Source organism: Pezoporus wallicus, unplaced genomic scaffold (genome assembly GCF_028554395.1).
Source record: "Pezoporus wallicus isolate ANWC-B61680 ecotype Strahan unplaced genomic scaffold, APGP_CSIRO_Pwel_v1 scaffold_6445, whole genome shotgun sequence".
NCBI lineage: Eukaryota > Metazoa > Chordata > Aves > Psittaciformes > Psittacidae > Pezoporus > Pezoporus wallicus.
The window spans coordinates 2,382,567-2,396,410 of record NW_026641753.1 but is presented as its reverse complement, the minus strand read 5'-3'; the positions used below and the strand labels follow the sequence as shown (position 1 = coordinate 2,396,410).

At 43.1% G+C, this 13,844-nt stretch overlaps 1 protein-coding gene across 3 annotated transcripts in view; it reads right to left on the bottom strand.

The window, feature by feature from the left end:
• Window positions 1-13,844, bottom strand: part of GRIA3 (glutamate ionotropic receptor AMPA type subunit 3) — a 146,055-nt gene that overhangs the window by 21,418 nt on the left and 110,793 nt on the right. For all 3 annotated transcript variants that reach the window (XR_008974322.1, XM_057425122.1, XM_057425121.1), the window contains exon 12: window positions 13,042-13,240. Coding sequence is in view for 2 of the 3 variants with exons in the window: in XM_057425122.1 (XP_057281105.1) it covers window positions 13,042-13,240 (199 nt within the window). In the remaining variant the exon portion in view is untranslated. The remainder of the gene's footprint in view (window positions 1-13,041; window positions 13,241-13,844) is intronic.

The window sequence follows — 13,844 nt, the reverse complement described above, 5'->3', positions numbered from 1 at the left end:
AGTGTTGCTATGATGGATGGAGAGTAGCACAGAGGGCAAGATTTTATTTTAATTACCCTTCTTGATGAGCTGAAAAACAAGTGAAAATGCAAACCAATTAAAATCAGCCCAATCAACAGTAAGAAATCAGAGAGACAACAATACAGCACAGCTTCGTTAGGAGCTGGCTGGGTGGTGGGTGTGAAAAACAAGCAACAGGGATTTTGACTGAGAGCACTGTTTGGCCTGATGGGCTGTACGACTGCATTTGTCCAGCATCTGGAGTGAAGAAGTGGTGAGAGAAAGTGGGATATAAATGGGGCCTGAAACGGCCCTTACACTGGTAAAACCCTGTTTTGGTGGGGAGTGTGGTTGCTTGCTGCCTCCACCAGCCTTGGGCCATTGGGTTTGGGCAGAGGCAGCTCTGAGTCCCAAGGTACAAATACAGCTTTACTCTATCTCTCAGCAAGCTAAAGTGGTTAGCATTCAAAAACTGTGCATTCATTACCTATGCTTTTGCTTGTTTTCCTCTGCAGACCATGCCTACACAGATAAACCAGAATTTCTTTTCCTTTTCATCTCCTAACTCTTACCGGAATGTCTGTCTTTAGCAAGTTCTTTCATACCCTTTTCCAGCTGGCCAGACTACCTAAAAGCAATTGCCAATACAACTGTGCATTATTAATAATAACAGTTATCTGATGAGTGCCAACAGCATGCTCAGAGCTGCAAATGGTCCAAGCACACTCCCTGCTTCAAGGGCAAAGTGTGAATATCATCATTCATGCTTCAAAAAACCAAATTCCACGACTCAAAACCAGATTTCTTTTCAGCTTTAACAAACAGCCTAAGCTTTATAGTTTGTTCCCTTCACTTAACTCTTTTGGATGATGTAGCTAATAAAACAGTACATTTCTACGTGATCATTGCCCACCTCATATTCTGCCAAATGGGATTTTCATAGTATCTTGTTATTATCAAATTAACTGAATGAGTATAGTGGTCTGATCTAGTAGAAGTAGACAAAAATGCAGTCTGGAAATGAACACAGCAGGTATTGACTGGGAAAGGTCAAAATAAGATGCACGGTGTGCATGTTGGTTTTGGAGCAGCCAGAGCCTGGCTGGGGGAGTCTGGATGAGCATCCATGGGTGTTCCTGGAGTGGGGACCAGGGAGGTAACGGGCTCTGGCCACCGAGTCCTGCTTGGTCAGTGCTGCTCTCTGCAGCCATTCCCCTAAATCCATGAGGCCAAAATAATGATTTATGATGAAGCATCTTAGAGAAAGAGACAGGGGCACCAGAGGAGCTGTGAAACCTGCAAACCTCCTCAGAAATGCTGCATTTTACACCTGCAAAATGACATGAAACAGCTTGACTAAAGCTGGTCAAAGATGTAAAAAGATGAAAGACAGTATTTTTGGTAAATATTTTACTTTTTCCAATTTTCCAATTGTCTCCAAAGAAAAAACAGACCAGAAAACTCAGAAGCCCCTAAAAGACTTTCAGAAAAGGAAAATTTATTTTCTTTCTAAGTGTAAAGCTGCAAATCCTGTGCTGAAAGAACATTATCACCCATCTGTCCTCCTCTGCAGACATTCCTGCCTGCGAGTCCCTCCAGGAGTCTGACACCTGCAAGAGGGGCCAGACAGGAGCAACCAGAGAGAAAGGATTTACACTCTGAAATAAGGTACGGTCTGACAGATCTGCTAGAGTTCAGTGGCAGTAAAACATTTTCCCTCTCATTAAAGTGTTACTTCTAAAGGGATATTTAGAAAAAAAAGCTTAAAAGCAGAGATTTAAACCAATTCAAAGCCCATAACTGCAGTAACTCCCTATGCTCTGCAACTCCTATTTCATTTCTTTGATATTGCTCTCAAGAAGTCTGCCACACACATTTCCTCAGGATTTCAAGGGGATATTATTATCACTTTTTTTTCTTAAAAGCAACATTTTTAGTGTTTCATCCAGGCCCTGGGACACATTAAAGCGTCTTTTCATTATGGCAGCCTTACTGCGGATATAAATAGAGCTGGCCTTTGCTTTGTCGATAATGCTGGCTTTTTCTTTATGTGGAGATGTTTATGCAGAAGTATGAGCCACATGCACCTCAACACCTCCTCGTTCTGAGGAGTCACTTCATGTTACTCACTGGTACCTCAATGCACACTGCTTCTGGGGAGCAGTGCATTCAGTCTAAAAGAAAGTGCCAATTCAATTAGTCCACAATTTTAACACTGTCTGTCATTCCCATTCTCCTGTGTGTTGGCTCCAGTACTGAAATGAAAAACCAAACAAACCCACGACATGCTGCAGCATCAAGAAGTGCAGCTGGACAGGGTGCATGTGCAGTAGGCAGCGGGAATGAGGCAGCTTTACCTCTGCAGTTTTTTCTTCAATCCATTCAACAATAAAACCCCAGCAACCAGGCTCCAGCTGAGTGGGACCATATGCCTTAGGTTCACTTTTGCACATCCCAAACTGCCTACAGATATATTGCACATCTTAGATGATTCCTTGACATTGGTTAAATCCATCTCTAAAATATCTCTGTGACTGAAGCCTTCTCCCACTGACCGAATTACCTTTCCCCCTCTGCAGGCAGTTGTCTCACACTTCTGTGATAAGTGACATTGTGTCACCTCCTCCATTACCAGGTAGCAGAGAAGCTATACTATTTGAAAGAAACAGCGTTTTTCCCTCTCTACTTATAGTATGTTACAGGGATGCCCTTTGCCTGTTTTAGAACATTTTGCCATCTCTGCCACTTTCTCTGCAACCTGCAGGTCTTCTTCAAAATGCCCATCTCATGCACCCTGCTGGGATATTTTATTAAAGTGACCAAAATGCTCTTTTGTTTCTTGTAACAGGCACCAGGAAATTAATTCTCAGCAGTCAAGCTCAAACCGTTTATAGGTGACTGTTGTTGACCAGGCAGTCATGAGCCAAACCCACCCAAACCGATTTTACTTTTAAAATTAATTTATGCATTCTCCCTTTACTCTGTATGTTAAAAATTTCAGACTACACTGATCTTAATTTTCTTACCTCTGTCTTCAAAACTAAGTGATAGATAAGCTTAAATAAAAGTGATAAATAAGCTTAAATAAAACAGGGAGGTGAGAAAGAGATAAAGTCCCCCCAGTAATCCAAGAGGTAGCCTATAAGGAAGGAGATTGTTTCATGCTGAGCAATATCAGGGTAAGAAATGGAACAGGTGATGGGAGAAGATCCACAAGGATGCCAGCTACAGCGGCCTGGTCTTAGGGCTGGGCCCAGGCTACGTAAACTTTAACACACTTTGGAGTTGGCCAGCATTCACTGAAATGCAGTAAATCCAACAGGGAAGTGCAGCAAATGGGAGTGAGACAAGTGCAAAGTGGATGGAGCATCCTGACCACGGCATGCACACAAAGGTTGGAAGAGACATCAACAAAGGGCCTAAAGCAGCAAAGGTAACACATTCCTCTGCTACATCAGCCCTGTGACCACTTTACAGCTCTTTAACTAGGGAAATTTATAGCCCTAAGTCAGACAGGTGCTGCTGATACAAAACACAAAGGTCTGCACTAAAAACAGTGCAGGTATTTAATCTGCATAATACATGCTGCCTTTATATACATGCACACCTCACTGATATGAACTTGGGTAGTTAAGTGTGAACCTTAGCTTCATTATCATCACTCAATGCTTTTCTTCCTCATGTGCAATTAGCTTTCCTACAGCAACTAATGAATCCAGTAGCCTATGATCCATTAAAAAGCAAGTTATTAGACAGGAGTGAAAACATGCCAGAAGACTGCCTTGGCATCACTGCTGGTGCCTGGCCTGGGGATCACTTTGCAATCCACTGGTTTTAGGAAGTTGCTTTCTTGGACTTTCAATATGGCAAACTGCAATGCAGTGGCGACCACTGTCTTGCTTTTTTGGATAAGGCTTTGATCTGATGCCTTTCTGCCCCACCACGTTGGGTCAGCTCTGCCTCCTTGGGAGGAGCTCTGGCACATGCATAATGATGCGACATTAATAAGGTTCCTCTCTCTGAGATTTCCAAGCTTTTTACTGAGAAGGTAAAAATAGCTCTCACAAAGGCCAGAGGGCACAATTAGTCCCCTTTCCCAAGTACAGACATGAAAGTACAGCTGTCATTTACTGGAGGTTATAGGGCAAAGTCTTAACAGATCAATGTCACAGCTTTTAGCCACAGATAAATTGTGATGCCAGCAATTTACTTACCTATATGGACAGAAAAATCAATCCCATCATTACACAAACCTTTTGTGTTTATTACATTCTTGGCAGAAGAAATTAGGTCAGATGCCATGGGCACTCACAGGGCATCTCTCTTTCAGCATGGCGAACCCCCCCAGATCTAATAAACTCTACCCATGGTTTGTGAATTGGTGGGATGCTATAGGAAAGCAAGGTTCAAGCATGTGTAAGTAAACTAGCCTGTATATTTGCAGAAATACACAGATCTTTGATAACATAGGCATAAATGTAAAAGAAAAGGTGAACTGGTGAATAACAGTATTTCACAGTGAAGTCTGTGACGGGAGACACTGTCAAGTTGGTTTGTTTTTTAAATTAATGATGCCATAACTTCTGCTCTAGAAATGGCATTTTCCTTTCCCAATTGAGGCAGCTTGGAAATTGAAGATCAGAAGAGCTGAAGGATCAGACCCATGAACCCTGGGCTGCCTGCTTTGCCCTAAGATCCCCTGTGTTCCATATCAAGATTCAGACAACTCCTATACGGGGGCTGTGGGGACAGTTGCTGTCTTTTGAAGGCAGCCCTCTGAACCCACAGGCAGTGTTTCTTGCCTGACCAGAGCAGGGATAGGAGTCCAGTAGGAGCTCATGGAGGAGGCAGTGCTGGAGAAGGAGGGTCAAGGGCAGCTATGCACACAGTGCAGCCAGAAAGCAGCCTGCAAAGAGCCCCTCCAGGCTTCAGCAACACTACAGTATTTCCACACCTGATACACACTGGCCTGATTACAAAAGGAACTTTATCCTATAAAAATAACACAGTATTGAAGGAGTTTTCTTTTGGGACTCACTTCCTGTGCATCATGGTCATTTTGAAAACATGAGCTTTGGCAGCAGGCAGGTAATATGCTCTGGCTGCTTTAACAGGCATCTTTTCTGGAGTGAGCTGGGCTCATACTAACTCAGACAAGCAAGGAGTCACTCTGACTGTAACTGGACGTCACTGACATGGCAGTAACAGTCTAAGCAGCACAATGTAAATCAAGATTTTAAAATGTCCTTTCATCCACAACACTGAACTTCAGACTATGCTTATATTCATCCCCTCACTTTACTGCTGCCATTCATTCCTCCTTGTAGCAATACTGATCAAGAAATTAAAATGAAAGTCTTCACCAAGAGACAAGCTGCCTTTGTAAACCCCCTGTGATCCATGGCCAGAGCCAGAGCCCTAACCGAGGAAGCGCACTGCACGGCTGCATGGGGAGACAGCAGGGGATGGGTGCAACAGGGATCTGCATGGCTGGGCTGTGACATGTGTCTGTCTGTCTGCCTGCCCTGGGAGCAGGAGGCAGCATGCACCCAAGCTGGCTGGAGGGAGCGATTATGTCAGCCTCCAGGCTAAGGGGCATCTCCCCAGCAGTGACATACTGAGCAAAGCAGTCCTGTCTGCACAGCTGAGCAGCACACCAGCCCCGCTCTGGATTTGGCCCGTAATAAATTAACAGAGAACGGCGTTTCCAGCACATGGTCTGAACACTGTCAGGTCTAATGAGTCTGCAGCTCCAGACAGAACAGGCCAACATACAGGCAATGACGGAGAAATCCCAGTGGACTGCAAGAGGGGATGTTTCATATTCACATCATCAGAGTTTCTAAACCTTCATGTATTTTCTAATTATGCAAAAGTAACAGTAGCAGTGCTGTGAGTAATTTATCAGCATCCATGTATTTTAAATGAATCCCTAGTAAGGATGTATTAATGTTACAGAGCAGCATTACATAAAGCAGGAGTGACTTGAAAACCCAGGGTCCTGGCTGTCTTGAGCAATGTCATTATCATTATCACAGAGCTGCTCTCCAAAAAGTAGAGCATTCAAACAGCAAGTGATTTCGCCCCGAGGCGCTCTCTGCTTGCCTCTGTGGTGCAGACACAGTTACAGGGTTAACCCACTGCTGGCTGCTGTGCCAGGCTCTGCCGTGGGCTGCATTCACACACAGTGCCTGATCCATGCAGAGTGGTCACCTCAGCAGCACAGCCAGAAACCCTGTTCTTACAGAGATCAACTTCTGAGCAGCATCAAGACATTGGTGAGCTGGAAAGCCTAAGCCACAAACACAAGCAGAGCTGATAGCCAAATGCCATCTGTTATTGAAAACAAAGGAGAGATTTATTCAACTATTTGTTATTAAGTGTTAACTGAAAGCTTTGTTAATTCCTAGCTGCCTGCTGAAATTAGTAAAATGGTTCAGCCATCTAAACTCCAGCACCACCCAGCGCTTCCTTTCCAAGGAGCGGATGATGGATGAACTGTTAATTTTAGTTCCTGTAAGGATAACATATTCCTCTCCAATCTATAGGCTTAAAGACATTAGATCACTTCATGGGAAACTATTTCTTTTGTAATTATGTCACATTTGATTTCCTGCTGTCTTTAGCCATGTGACAGAAAGGAGATTCAACAGATTAAGGGAAAGAACCCCCACAAGTAGACCATTTACTATTCATGCAATGGAGAGGCTGTGATCTCTCTGCACGTGTACATCCACCTTTTCATATGTGTGCACACCCCCACCAATATCAAACAGGGAAGGGAGAGGCAACATTTTTCACACTTCCTGTGTTGGAAAACAGTTAAAACCCCAGCACTTTTTCTTATTAATTGCTGCCACATTGTCTATCAAAGATCTATACAGCTCGTATTTGAAGCTATCATTTTTTCTGTGATGTTCTGATCTTTGAAGTCCCTAAATTCAACCACACTTCAATATTTTTGTCAGGCATTTGTTTTGATGACTGTGTTGTTTTGCTCGATGCCAAGAACACAGAAAGCTTCAAACTGCTAATCACAGTTTTATCCAAAGGCAAAAGCAATGCATTTGTATGAACGCTGTGCTAGAAACAAGTCCTTCATCTTCACTAGCAAAATAAATGTTGAAATTAAAAATCAAAGAGTTTAACTACAGATGAAACCCTTCATGGTGCACGCACAGAATTCACTGTGGTGTTTTTAATAGGCTCTAATGATGATCTCAATATCATTTGATTGCACAGAATGCATAAAAATCGCATGGCAGCTACTGGTTCATAATTCAGGGCTTTTCCTTCCTGAGACCACTGGCTGGGAGAATTTATTTCCCTTACCTTTTGTCTTCACACAACCCTATCATCAGAGGAAAGCAATGAGCTCTTTATCTTACAACTGGGTGTAACATGCTAGTGCTTCAGAACGCATTACAGTCATTATGTCTGCCCCTGTCCCCAGTGGCTCTGCCTGCCCTGCCACATCCTGCCCTTCCCACGGAGGGACCATAACAGTGTCCTCCCTGCCCGCTGCCCGCTGGGTGGGAGCCAGCAGCGCTCTACCCTTGGAGCCAGGTGGGACTCAGTGGGGTCACTGGTGCTGCTCCAGCCCCAGCTCATGCAGCCCATTACAGAGCATGCAAGAGCAGGAGGGAAGGTTTTAGTTACCCCAAGTGTTTTTTGTGGAGAGCGTTTCAAAATCCTTAAGCTATAGGTTTTAATTTCTGAGGAATTTGGGGTCAATATGTTCATTTGCTCTTTCACTGGTTTTGTCAGGTAAATGTTGATTTTCTGCTTGGGTACTCACCTGTCTGGTGTTTTTTTCTATTCTTTTGAACAAATCGTTTTCTATATCGGCTTTACTTTTACCAGCTAAACAAGCTGTACTTAAAGATCCTTCCAAGAGGTACGTCAACAGTCCCCTTACCATATTTAGATGCTTTTTCTGGTACCCATTTTCACGTCAGAGCACCCTTCCTCAGTATAGGCAACCAGAGCTGCAGACAGAAATGCAAAGCCTATTGCCAGGGCATCTCATGCTTTTCTATCTGCTCTTGCTGAGCTATCCAGACTTGATGAAACCAAGAAGATAGAAAAAGGAGAACATCTTACAGACTGTCCCTAGCATGACTTCCTGCACCCTAACAATTGTAGTTTTAGATCATATTTTATGTATACACAAAGTCCAGAAAGTCCTCACATCTGAACCTGGCTTGGAAAGAACCACTTTTTGAGAAAACAGATGAAGAGGAATTTCAAGGGCTGAATGTGTCCACAAAGGCATAAAAGAACAGTATCGCCTTCTCACAAAACATTCATTAAGGGCAAAATATTATGGAAGTGTTTGGGTAGGCTATCCAAGTGTTACAAGAAGTGAAGCTTTCACACAGAAGGCACAAGGAAAGCATGTGCAGACTCCTTGGTGTCCCCAAGTTAGCTCTAACTCCCATGTGTCCTAAGACTTTAGCCTTAGCTGTGAATTTCATGCCGTGGTGCAAAAAAATCCTAAAAATAATATCTAAGCTGTGCTTGAAGGCTGTCAGCCTGTTTAACACCTCCAGGCACTAAGCCTAAAGTCTGTATGAACAGCAGAAGCAATGTCAGTGTCAAACTCTCTGTCCAATACCGATGAACAACAGTGCCATGTAGAAGTAATCAACTGTAAGAGCAGGAACCATCACGTCCAAAGGATCTTTGGCCTTTCTACTGAAATTTTTAACTAGCCTGGAAATTAATGCCATTTCCAGGAGAAAAATATAGGAGCTGACTTCAGAGCAGCAAGTCCTTTCATCTGAGGCACGTGGGAGCTGCTGGGTAGCAGAGTCATTTTGTCAGGGATATCTTGAAACTACTGCTAACAAAAATACAAAGTTGTACAATACAATAAGACCAGGCCTTTGAGGCCTCCTTTTTCCTTAGTTTCAGCTAACAGTGATTAGCTACATCGGTAATGGTGTGATAAGAGTCGCCTTCAATTTCTCACAAAAGAGAGAAGGACCTAATGCAAAATCTTGCTACGTGTTACCCACCTCAATATTTCAACCTCTAAAGCCTTGTCACATCAGACCAATTTTGAGAACACCTTCTGAAATATCAGGTTTTCAGCAGAGTGTACTAGCCGGTCAGCTGTGTTTGTCAATGATCAAACACACACTTTGAAAGTTACTTTACAGAAGCCTCTTAACACAGATACCTGCTATCAACTGAAAGAGACCATCATAAATTCAAGAGCAATTTATATTTCTATGCGTCTAGAAACATGTTCTGCTTCTACTGAAGTTTTAAATACAGCCAAGTTTACATAAGAATTACTAATTGGTTGTAAAGGTCATGCCTTTGGAATATATAAATATTGGAGGTGTAAAATGTATTAGACTGTGCTATTATACTTAGGCTTAGTGCTGAATTTGGATTAAATGGTGTTATATTGATTTGATGAGCTACTCAGATATGCTGAAGCTTTAATTGAATGTATTAGAAGATGTTAATTCTAACAGATACACCCTCAAAAGTAGTAGCTTAGTGATTTGAAATTGTTTTCTAGTACAGGCCTCTGCCAGTTTTCAAGAAAGAGAAAGGTATTTTTGAGTCCTTAATCTGAGACTATATGCTAATAAATATCTAAGAAGAGGTTCTTTCTTTTCCTTTTCAATATGGATGAGTGCCCTTTGTAAGCCAGAAGGGAACAGATGTAATGTATTGATTGCCATTTAAATGCCTTTATAAGCTCATTAGTGAAAAATGTAAAATGTTTCTGAGCAGAAACAAGCAAGTACCATGAAAATAGAGGAAGGCTCATATGGTTCTTAGATATACATTAGACAAATGCCCTGATGCAGAGAGACATCAACAAGTGAGAAGTGTGAATGATGCCTGTTGTGAAACTGCTATAAAGAATAGGCTCTCTTGTTGTGAGAACAATGTCACACTGACAGCGGATGTTGTGCACACTTGAAACTGCAACGGTGTATCTAGATTACCCACATAGCTGGGATAGCTTCTACCTGGGAGACACTGTGATGTTTAGGGAAACATCCAGGAGTATAAAATAGGTCACTAGCTGGAGTCTGCCCAGGTCTGAAGTGGCTGAAAGTCATCACCATCTGTGCATCTGAAATGAGGTGCTGGTATCAGTCCAGTTCCTAGCAGGTAGGTATCCATGCTGTAAAAGAAACCTTCAGAAGCAATCCTGGTTGTAAATGGGGTTGGCAGAAAGGAGCCATGGACTGAAGGCTCTCAAGGAGCTCCTTGTAGCACACAGGCAAGATGGTGGTATTTGGAGCTCATTCATGTGTAGCCCCTCTATAATGTCTTAGCGGGCAATTATTCTTTGCTGTTGTCAGTCTAGTTCCTTTCACTGACTAACAGCAGCCATTAAGATCACTATCTGACTAATATCTTTGAGAAACATTTTAGCTTAACAGCTCTAGGAAGAGATATACCCATACAAGGTTCTTTATGGGATCTTGGAGATGCTGTCCTGCGCCTCCTATGTGAAGTCATGGCCCAGCTACAAAGCCTCTACACATGTGCTGACCTCCTGCTCTCGCATCTCTTGGGAAGATTTAGCTACTTCTCACATGCCACAGCCAGTGGCATGGGCAACTGGTAGAAGTAAAGATTGCACTACCTTGTGCAGGTAGCCATCCCCTCAGTTAGAAGCTTCCTTTCTCACTGGGAGATGATCCTGACCCACTCAGCCAACTGTTACTTAAACTGGTTAAATGCTGGTGGGGAATGGATTGAAGAGGATATTCCCTTCACAGAGAGAATAAGCATCACACAGTACCAAAGAGAACTCACAGTTTTGACTCAGACCACTATCACTCCCACTGATGCGCTAGCAGTGAGACAAGAGCTTACAGGGAGAGAAGTATCCCAAACCACAGAGCAGGCATAGTCTGTGCAGCAGGGCCTCAGAAACCAAGTGTCCTCCAAGAGTTATTTCAAGTTTCAGCCGTCATTACCGTCTTATTAAGGAGCTAATAAAGACTGTACAACAAAGTATTTATGTGAACATACGCATTTAATCTAAGGCAAAGCTTTTGCCCTTCTCAAATCAACTGAAGAAGACTCTAATTACAACAGTTTCATGGCTGCATCACTCTATTCAAATTAATTACTCTGCAAAAGTTAATACAACTGAAATGATGTTGTGTGTCTTGAGAATGCTGAGGAGAGAAAACACCACTTAGGGCCCATTCTCCTTCCCACTTGGCTCATCACCCAGAGCAGGCACTACATCCCGCTCCACCACTGCTGGGCTCCACTCTCCTCCTTTCTCATCTGCCTCCTCTCCCTGCCTGATGGAGCTGCCAGCTCCTGACAGATCCTCCTCATTTACAGCCCTGCTTTCTCCAGCACCAAGAGAGAGTCACAGCTCATCTCAAGACTATTAACAGCACAACAGAGTATTCATGCATTTACTAGACTTTGTATCCTTTCACACGAAACACTCATTCCTTTGATCTCTGGGTGAGAAGGGATTTCCTTGTTATGTCAAACCATTAAGGAAATGAAGATACACCCCCACACAATCTCTCTTTCTGTATTAATGGTAACAAGATATTCAAAATAAGATTTTTTACCCCTAAGAACAGTACAGTGACTGTATACAGCACCAGTGTTTCTAATCAAGCTGTGCTACCTCTTCTGACAGGGCTACTCCACTGTTTTTTGTGGTGCAAATAACACTGCCTCAGGCTGATAATTAAACGGAATGCAAATTTTTACACACTTGTCACCCTTACAAGGTCAGTGTTTATCCGGCAGCATTTTAATACAAACAGGAGCCTTTGCAACACACCAGCCACCACAGTTAATCAAGAATTACCGAGCATCTGTTTTTACATGAAGTCAGAGTGCAAAAGCATTATAAAATACCTTTGATTCACTTCTACCTTTACGTCAGACTCATACACACATGTATCTGTATGAATTTCATGAAGTTCATGTACTGAAATTTTAAGTAAATGCAAGGATCTCTCACTCAGTATTTATCCAAGGAGCCCTCAGTACCCCATCAGCCTACAGCAGCAAGGTTTTTTGTGTCCCCCCTCCCTCACACTTGCACCTGGGCAGTATCCGTGACAGGCAATGATTAGTGCTGCAGCGCTGACCACTTTTCCATAAAAAAAAATGTTGGTTTGAATGGCATCTGATTGGCACTGCTGAGAGAGAACCAAGAGCTCCCTGAAAGCGCTGAGCATCTCAGTTTGCCCTTAGAGAGGCAAGAAATAAGAGCTTTTCAGGTCACAGCATTTTTAGCTAGATAAAAGCGGTCTGAGGTTGTATTTGGAGTTTTTAATGACCCTCACCAAGCGCTCTGCAGTTCAGCTTGTGGCTTGGCAAGTGAAGAAAGGATGACCTCAAATAAAAGTGTGTACTCCCCCCTACTCCCAAATATTGCAAACCCAGCATTTCTCTAACCAAGGTGAACACACACCAGTGTTCTGGGGTACAAAAGTTTCATCCCTGATGCTGGCCCCTGCCATACACTGGCAGACAGTGAAGACAGAGCAACAGCAACTGCAGCAATCCATGCACACACAGAAATGAACAGCAACACGTGCCTCCTGTCCCCCTTCTCATTCTGGCAAGTGAGCATCGACAGCGGATGGTGCTAATGGCTGCCAGCTGGGCAAACAGAGCAAGTAGGTCAAGAGCATCACTCCTGCAAGAGTTTTCCTTGCTCAATATTGTGAAAATGACTGCATCACTGCTCATCAGACAGAGCTTATGAAACTGGTATTTAAAAAACCCTTCCCATGGCAGCAGAGGTCAGGTTTTCCCATCTTGAGATGTTTCATGTTGAGCAGAACCACCCATTTTTGATAAATACCTTTTGATATTTAAAATCTGCACCCAGGCCTGTCCTGATTGCCCAAAGCAGCTTTTATCAGAACAGCTATCACTGTTATGCTGCTTTGTGCAAGGTTATCACATTGCACAAAGCAGCTTTTACCAGAACAGCTAAAAAAAAAGGACTGAAACCCATACATTAGGCACTTACAGTTTAGAAAAGCTCTAATAGAGATTTAACAGACTTACTCTAAAGAACTCTTTGGTTGAGCCTGAATCCAAAGTGCCATATGCTATTTCGGTTTGTTTAGCCAGGTCCTCTGCGCTCTCTATGGGAGAAACCATCCTTTCCACCGTAAGGAAGGCAGCAAGATTAGCAGTGTAGGAAGAGATAATGATGAGAGTGAAGAACCACCAGACTCCTCCGACAATTCGCCCTGAGAGAGATCTATGGAAAAACACACATCATCAATTGCTGTGAAGACATTCCATTTTTTTTTTTAATTTACTGAAGAGAAATTCACATGCATGACCCTTTTGTCCAGATCCTCCAGGTATCTGTGACCAGATGGACTGTGAGCTAGCTCTTTGTAGTCTTCCTCAGGAAAGCAAATTTGGTGTGCACCTGGTCCTACTCAGTTAAAGTCTCTCCAGTGTTTCGGTGAAAACAAGGACAGTCAATTAAGAAATAATTCATCTGAGCCAACCCCATCAGAGACGTGGAGAGGAAGAAGCTCTCCTGACTTCCATAGATCTTTGCTGGAGAAGTCTTTTGCCAGAAGACTTTTGTCTCCTGTGCTTGCCCAGCCTTTCCCCAAGGCTGGACCCAGCTGCTGTGATATGCCTCTGTTGGGGCTGCCCAGCTCAGGAGACACGAATGTACCTTTTATATAACTAACTCCCAAAATGTAAACTGCAAAAAGGAATGTGAGTAAACATGCAAAGGAACAAACCAAAACTGATCCAGTATCTTCCTCTCACCACAACCTAGCATGAGCTACAGACTGAACACGCATACTGAAGTGAGGAGAGAGGCTGCTGTGCTTTATGTT